This window comes from Cyprinodon tularosa, unplaced genomic scaffold (assembly GCF_016077235.1).
Source record: "Cyprinodon tularosa strain WSP-4 unplaced genomic scaffold, ASM1607723v1 ctg385, whole genome shotgun sequence".
In the NCBI taxonomy this organism is placed as follows: Eukaryota; Metazoa; Chordata; class Actinopteri; order Cyprinodontiformes; family Cyprinodontidae; genus Cyprinodon; species Cyprinodon tularosa.
The window spans coordinates 584557-593157 of NW_024039102.1; the positions used below are offsets into that span (position 1 = coordinate 584557).

An 8601-nucleotide genomic window follows, 5' to 3' on the forward strand; every position below is an offset into this window, starting at 1 on the left:
AACTTTAAAGGTTGGATTCAATTAAACAGCCAAGCGCTGCAAAGATATGTATTTCAGATATCAGAAAATACATATTTAGTCATGCAGATGAATATGAAAACAGCCACTTAAAATGTGTAAACATTTCTAGAGATATGAAAATGTATTGTTACTAATACATTTTTTTGACATTCTGAAGTTCATTTTCTGCAAAAAGTGTAATCTAGGAGTTCCATCATTACAGTTCTGAATAGGAATATTATTTTGACCAGGAAAAATCCTATTTAAGTGATCTACAGATAGGAAAATAGAGGGGAGAGTGCTTTTGATAAATATTCAAATAGCCTGCCATACAGTTTGCACATAAATTTATGTATTAACTCAAACTCAATCCCTACATCATTTCTCTCTCCTTTGCAGCTGTAAGGCTGTTGCTCTGTATATTTGATATAAGTATGTATTAAAATCTCTAGTTCCGCTGGTGTTATATATCACCTTTGGCCTGTTGTCATGGAGACTCTTCGAACTTGAGCTCCAGTGATAATGGCTTTTCATAGGCTACATTCTCACTACAGCCTTAAATTACCCAAATACACATTTATTTTTTTGTCAATATGCAACCTGAATTTGATCTTTTCATGACAGTTTGAACAACATAAACTTGATTATTTTTAAATGTGAACCAGGACACTCTCACTCTGTGGTGCTAAATCCAATACGAATCTGATCTTTCCAAATGCAACCTGTGTTTGAACAGTCAGGTCACATTAATCCAACCTGTACGTCATTAAGGGTGTGTTTGATTTCAGAGGCTGCATCCTCCAAGGACCCGGTCTAGCTGGGCTTGGTCTTTCGAGGTCCATGAAAATAAGGAGGCCAGAAGGGTTTGGGCTATGGATTCAGGTCCAGCCTTCTCCGGCATTCACCCTGTACGCGATGTCACCTAGCAACCGTAACAGTTGACACACAAAGCAGGCAATGAATGTATAATCACTACTTTTCTGGTTGATAATAAGATCCAGTACAGATAGACCATGGAGTCCTTAGACGATGGAGCCTCTGAAATCAACTCACCCCATTTGGACTTCAGAGCAGGTATAAAAGCAGGAGATTAACCACCTGCTTTGTGAATCACTTCATCAAAGAGCTGCAGAGTTTGTCCCCACATCACCACATCATTCACTTTATGACAGCATGAAATAAGCTGCAGGTGGTGTGTAGGAGCTATAAATGAAATATATTTTGATGTTTGTTTGTCTGAGTTTATAGATCAACTAGATTTGGGAGGAGTTTTGTAATTGGGCATACTACTCATCGCAGTGGTCTCCAACCCTGGTCCTCAAGATCTACTGTCCTACAGATTTTAGATGCATCCCTGCTTCAACACAGCTGAATCAAATGATTGATTACCTTTTCAAGCCATTAATTTGATTCAGCTGTGTTGATGCATCTAAAATCTGTAGGACAGTAGATCTTGGGGACCAGGGTTGGAGACCACTGTGTTAGAGTGTCAATAGTAGAGAGTGGATGAGTGGGCAGCTGTATTTTTTGTTGACCACAATACAAATCGCTATAATCTAGGTTTGACAAGTTATATTTTGGATATGTCATCCTACGTTGTTTATACCTTGTATGGGAATAAAGTTCACATCAGCACAAAATTGATCTCACCGGCTTCCTTTTTTGAACCAGTGCGTCTGACAAGGAACGGCCGACTATAGCCTCTCAGCAGCTTTTTTGTTTCCTGAAGTTTCTGCAATATGGTGTGTTCATGATCTCCATCAGTTTTATCATCTAAGTAAATCAGTGGATGAATTATTTCCTCCCACTGCAGAATCCAGGGTACCCTGAACTCTTGGAGTGAATAGGAATTTTTCAGAACCTCCAGGAGGAGCTGAGGTGGAAAACAGGGCAGATGTTCTACCTCCTGGAAATGTTACCTTGTTCTTTATCATCAGTGTAACTAAACTTTATTAAAAAAAACACAAACAGAGTCAAACAGTGTTTATTAGGTCTTCCTTAACAAAGCCGACTGTTAATAAAAACTGTATAAACGTGATATATGCATGCTACTCAGGAAAGAAGATTAATCCCTCTTATATGCTAGGAGCAAACAGGCTGCTGGTCTCATTCTTACAGTGGTATGGGAAGCAGAGAGGCCCTAAAGACGCTGTCCTCGTTCTCCATAAACTGGCGGAAGATCACACTGGCCTTTTGGATCAGCTCAGTGGAGTTAAGGTGGTCATCAAGAAGCTTTCTGAAATGGTCTGCCGGGTGGCTGTAAATGTTTACGAATTTCCAGGTGAGGTAGGGGTTGCTCTTGCTTTCCTTCAGTTGCTCGGCGAGCCACATCCGGAGCCCCTCACAGGAAAGAAGAGCCACAACGAAGAAAATGGCTTCTTCCTCATTCATGATGGTACGGTAGTCAGACAGATATTTGGCCATGGCAGGGATTGGTTTGACGTCCGGCACACTCTAGGGAATACAAAAGAGAACATGCTGAGGATGAGATAAGCTGCATTAGAAGGTGTAAAAAAGTTTTTAACTTAATTTAAAACAATTATTTCGGGTTATTTCTATTTTTTTTTCTGTCCATGTTCCCAGATCCATGTAAGTGTGTGTGGGGATGGATTCTTCTCATTGCATAAGAAGATGTCAATGAGACGAGACAGAGAAATCTTTTCAAACAAAGTTTCTTATTTGTGAGTTAAGTCCAACTGACGGCGGGACAGCCCAATCTAGCCCGTTTTTGCAATTTATCTGGCCCTAAAAAGTAGATGAATATGTTCTTGAAATGTGCAAAAATATACATAAATCGGAGTAAACTTATGGTTTAAAAGGAGTGTATTCTTTACTAATGAAATGTTTTAACCAAATGTTAAACTGGAGCAATCAGCCCTCATCAAGATCTGATTATGCCCAAGTTGAACAACACAAAATGAGGCTGACAGCACTGGCGATCTCGACTCCCACATTTATGACCTTTGATGGAAAAAATTCAACTAAATAATTTTTCTTACCCCGAGGTGGAAGTTTGCAAGTGTTTCTTTCTGATACTTCTTGTAGCTCTTGTATCTGTCCACCATGAACAAATAGATGTCATTTTCCATGTTTCTCTTAGACATCTCCTCCAGCATCTCTGTGACCTTCACCAAGTAGTTGATGTCCTGGATCATGAACTTCATATAGTCATCAGCCTGCAGGTCCCCCGACTGCATGTGCTGCAGAAATGGCTGCTTAAGGGACTGCTCGGCAACATCCTGGTTGTCTTGCCACAGGACATCATAGGTACTTAAAACTAGTTTAGTTGACATGATGCAGCCTGAGAAAATAAAAACAGAAAATAAACTTTTAGAAATGCTTCAGTGAGGAGACTCTAGCTCACTGAAGGTCTGCAGGGTGTTTGTAAATTTTGATTAACATCAGAGGCAGCTGGTGTAATGCAAAATAATGGAGGAAGAGATTCTCAGAGAAACACGGCTGTTGGAAGTAGAGGTTTCAAGTCACGAAGTACAAATACTTCGTTTCTGTACTTAAGTACACTTTTAGGTATCTATACTTTACTCCATTACTAATTTTTCTTCCTACTTCTGACTTCTACTCATTACATTTTCACACAAGTATCTGTACTTTCTATTCCTTACATTTTTAAAACAAACGTTACTCGTTACTCTTGGCTTCAGTATAATGTTTATAAATATTTATTTCACGTCATGTGCGCCATCCAATGCAGATCATTGGCGCCATACACATCTAGTGAAAACTAGTATAATTGGATGAGTCATATAACACAAACACTCATTGGTTAGCTATTAGTCAAATTCATGCTGATGCCAAAGAAAATCATCAGAAGTGTTCTTCAAACTGCAAATGTGAATTGTCTATACCATGCTACAATGTCGGATTCAGAAAAAGATGTTGAACTGTCTGAAAGGTCGGACACAGGCGAGAGAGTATTGGTGTCATGATTTTGTTCAAGTTTTATTTCGAGTTTTCATTGGTGTTATTTTGATTCTTGTGTTCTAGGTATTTTTGATTGTATTTGAGTTCTTGGACATTTCCTGTTTGCACTCTTGTGTCAGTCTCCTTTTCCCTCCCTTCTTGCCTCTGTTCACACCTGCTCCCAATCTGCTAATTTGTCTGGTCTGCGTTTCTCTCTCCCATATAATCACCCCCTGTTCTGTCACTCTTTGCTGGTTTGTACTGTCGCAGTGGGGGTAGAGGTTTGACAGGACCCAAATGCAGTCAAAAGCTTGAATGTTCTAATGCCAAAGGTTTAACAGAGGCAAAAATCCAAAAATATAAATCCACAAAAATCCCAAAAATGTTCAAAACCAAAAATACTCACAACAAGAAGGGGACAAAGTAATGATGACAAACCAGCCAAGAGAGATGGAGACGGAGACCAACAAGACCCATCCTTGGCCCTACGTATCTCAAAGATTTTTTTTCAAAATAGTCAAACAAATTTAACTTTCAGTTCATATAGTGGTATCTGGCTGGTTTTTTTTAAAGGTTACTTTATACTTTTATACTTTAAGTAGTTTTTGAAGCACATTCCTTTTCCCTTTTACTTGAGTAAAGAGGTCAAGTTGATACTTCAACTTTTACCAGAGTGTTTTTTTAACTGCAGTATCTATACTTCTACCTACATGTATGAGTAACAAATGCCGGTAGTTTTGACACCACTGGTTAGAAGAAGGTGTGTCACCTTCAGCTGATGCTAGATCAGACAAAAACTTTAGGCTCAATCTGAAGAAAATATTTCAAAGTTTTCAGATAAGAGGGAACATCTGAAGTTTGCAGTTTGGAAAAGTTCAAAGATTAAGTGATTATGAACAAATGCATTAAAACTGTCTAACTGAGGAGGGGAAAAAAGCCTTGAATAGATTGAGGTCTAGAAGATAAGGAAGATCCCAAAAAGTCTATTATTCATTAATTAATTATCTATTTATTATTATTTGAACAGGTGGGTTTCTCTGGGATTTCTGTATCTTTTTTAATATTTTAGTACATGTAATTCAACTTAATAAATCAATACAAAGAAATAATGTATCTAATTATAAATAAAATCATACTGATACGATGAAAACAGTTAATCACTACAGCTTTAATAAAGCACCAGCTACTGTTTTTGGTCGTGTTAACCTCTCAAAACCCACCCTTTTAAAGTATTTACAAATAATAACTCAGAATGCATGAAAATTACACTAGTAAAATGTTCATCTATAAAGACATGTTAGTAACTGTTGCTAAGCTTGGATTCTCCATAATAAAACCACCTAGTTAATTTATGGACATAGTGAGCAGCAAAACACAATTAACACAGACATAGTACATGTAGCATGACAAAGCAGCCACAATAAGCAAGCATGTCTTTATTAACACTGTTTAAAAAAGACCTATTATTTTGGAGAATAAAAAAAAAAAAACAAATTTGAGTCTTGTTTGAACTGATGCAGCTTGGGCTTGATGCAGCTTGGGTATTTTACTCACCCAATTTTCATGTATATATTCAGAAACTAGAAGGTGTTCGCTTTCAAATAATGTATCACACATGTAATTTGGGCTTACACTTCCTAAGTTATTTGCTTTTCCATTTGGGTTTGCAAAATAGGTGAGAATTTCCAAAAATGAGGTGGTTATTATTCTCTAGCAGCAGAAAAAAAAATCTCCCTCAGCATTAAGCTCTTTATGATGCATCATATTGATATCAGAAATTGGGGGAAGTAACTCTGAGTCTGTGTTGAAAGTAAAACAGATAAATTTTCTCAAGGAGCAGATCAGGGTGGAGCTCGGATTATTGTACCGCAATAAAATTGGATCAGCTCTTTAATCTGCAGCAGCAGAATTAACTCGATATTATTAAAAATCACAAAACGATGACTGAAATGATCAGACCCTAATATGATAGATCAGAGCTTACTGGATAACGAGATGATCTGATTTCGAAGAGATGCAGAAACTATCCAGGAAGGTTATGTAAGGAGGCAGATCACTGGAGTCCAGAAATAAAGAATCCTGAATCCTGGGAAGAAAGCAAAAGAGGTAAGAAACACAACCCTGAGGAACAAAAAACACACCAAGCAACTCAAACCTGATTACCAGTCAAGTGAAGCCAAACTGGTGTCTGTCTTAGAGAGTCAACTCCTGTTTATACTCCTCCATCAACGGCTCCAAAGCCTGCCTTTGTTGGCCACACCCTGAAGGGAAGGAGGAGGAGAAAACACCAGCATCACCTGCACACAGCTTATGAATATAAAGCATCTTGGTTTTATGAAATCTTCTACTAAAACAGAAGCACTAAAATCTCTTTATCTTATCATAAAACGATCATTTGTTTTTTGGGGCTAATTTTCAATATATGGCTCCATTTGTTTCCTCTCTTCCCCATGACAGACTGGTACAGCAGCCACACAAATCAATTTATCCATCCCAAGCTCCATTCTCTCCTCACTCATAAGCAGACCCTAAGACACTTGCACTCCTCCACTTGAGGCAAGAAATGTCCTCCAAGCTGAAGGGGACATGCCACCTTTATCTGGTCAAAAACCAGAACCATTACCTCTGACTTGAAGGAGCTGATTTTCATCCCAGCCGCTTCACACTCAGCTATGAACCGCCCCAGTGCGTTCTGTTGGTCTTGGCAGAGGTGGGCAAGTAGAACCACACCATCTGCAAGAAACAGGGACAAGATCTGCTGTTCCCCAAACCAGACCCCGTCTGGCCCCTGTCTATTCCCAGAAACACTGTGCATAAAGGTTACTGGATGTACAGTTTTCTTTTGGATGAGAGACGAAACGTCTTCTAGAAAACTTCATGTCCAGTTGCCTAAACTGAACTTTTCAAGCTTGACCATGACCTGGATGACTGAGAATATTCACAGGTATGTCCATAAAAGGTTATGAACAGGACCAGTAACAGAGGGCATCCATGCTGGAGTCCAACATGTTTCGATTAAGCTGTTTCTAATTTTTTCAATAGAAGTGATCCAACTAGTTTTGTCTGTACATTGTAATTTTACAAAAAAATTTTGTTGACATTTATGTTCTGAAGAACTGTCACAGTGATGCAACTTTCTAACTGCTGAGTGTTCCTCAGAGCTGTGCGCCCTCTCCACTTCAAAAAAGAAATGCACATGCACAACCCTGTACCCGCTACCAAGAGGCTAGCCTGTTAAACATATGTGAGAGACAAGCCTTTTAAATGTCCTGTTTAAAAGTTGCTGTTTGCATCGCTCATACAAGCTTACCTTCCAAAAGAAGATGATCAATTTTTCCACTAGCACATAGGACAGCCTTATGTAAATATATCACCAGAATGATTGACAATTAGGAGGAATGATTTAATGATCCACACAGAAAAAGAACATCCTCCCCGATAGCTTTAAGTTCTTTCATTTATTTTCTACTGCGCAGTATTAGGTTCAGATTGTCTCATTCTTATCAACCCTTATGTTCTGACTGCTAATGTCCATGTGAACATAAAGTATTCTTGGTTCTTTACTCTGTTCTTTCAAATAATTTCATTGTTATAGGGAGTTTTCCTCTCCACAACAAATGTCTGTCCCCCTCTGTTATCAGGGAGGGCAGTTCCCCAGCGGCCCGTTCATTCCCCAAGAGAAGACAGCTCCCAGCCTAGAAAATACTACCGTTAATCTTGACAACTTTTGACTGACATTTGCCTAAAGCAGAATGTAAACACTTGCATAGAAAATAGCATGAAGCAGCTTGAAAATGGTACAGAAGGCAGATGGTCTGTAGATTGGCTGCTGTCAAAAGCCATATTCACTATAGTTGTGGGTGTTGGCAACCAACTAATAAAAACAATTATATCTCAAAACGTTAGACAGTTTTGTATGTTTTTCATGATGATCCTTTTTCCTCAACCCAGCTTCTCTGTGTCATGTTAAATATTTTAGAGCCCTGGGGTAGAACCATATATTGTTCTTCTCTCCACTACAGACAGGTTATGACAGCAAACTTTTTCTATAGAATTGATTTAAAATGTTTCTGTAGAAGTGATCCAACTAGTTTTTGTATGGCTGGGTGTTTCACAAATCTGGGTGTGATACCACTTATGGTCAGATTGGTTTATTCTTATTAAAGCTATGTTCTGACTGCTAAAGTAAACATAAAGTACTCTTGGTTTTCTGCTCTGTTTTCTCAAATCCTGTAATTGTTATTGGGAGTTTTTCCTCTCCCCTGTCAACAAATGTATGCCCCCCTCTGTTATCAGGGAGAGCAGTACCCTATAGACTACTAGGACATAAACGCAGTCAGAAAATACTTGTGTTCCAAGCGTTCCAGGGTGACATCTGTGAAATGACAAGAAGCTGCAGCAAAATTTGCTACAGCTGAAGGATCTCTGGAAATCATAGATGAACAACAGTAACAGTAAGTAAAGTTTCTGAGACTAGAGGCTGAAGATTAAAGACATATTGTACAGCAAGCAGCTGAAGGCTGTAGGATGGCGGAAGAAGAAGCACAACTAAAAGCAAAATTTGAGGTTGATAATGTAGGCAGGTGAAAGATTTCAGAAGAAAATCAAAATAAACCTTAAAATTTGTGTTAGCCGAGTGCTGCAAAAATATGTATTTCAGATATCAGAAATACATATTTT

General features: G+C 38.5%; 1 protein-coding gene across 1 annotated transcript; it reads right to left on the bottom strand.

The window, feature by feature from the left end:
- Positions 1–1988: 1988 nt before the first annotated feature.
- LOC119791273 lies at positions 1989–6113 on the bottom strand. Its single transcript, XM_038297294.1, has 4 exons — positions 6085–6113; positions 5906–6007; positions 3000–3301; positions 1989–2454 (listed from the first exon to the last, which is right to left on the bottom strand). The coding sequence occupies exons 3-4, from the start codon at positions 3291–3293 to the stop codon at positions 2113–2115; spliced, it is 636 nt and encodes a 211-aa protein (XP_038153222.1). The 5' UTR covers positions 3294–3301; positions 5906–6007; positions 6085–6113; the 3' UTR covers positions 1989–2112.
- Between the last annotated feature and the right edge of the window lie 2488 nt (positions 6114–8601).

What these genes read in the sequence shown, in the direction of transcription:
- LOC119791273 (XM_038297294.1), bottom strand. Translation starts at nt 3,293, where the DNA reads ATGTCAACTAAACTAGTTTTAAGTACCTATGATGTCCTGTGGCAAGAC. An exon ending in TTGCAAACTTCCACCTCGGG is followed by an intron (nt 2,455 to 2,999) that starts GTAAGAAAAATT and finishes TGTATTCCCTAG; the next exon opens with AGTGTGCCGGACGTCAAACC.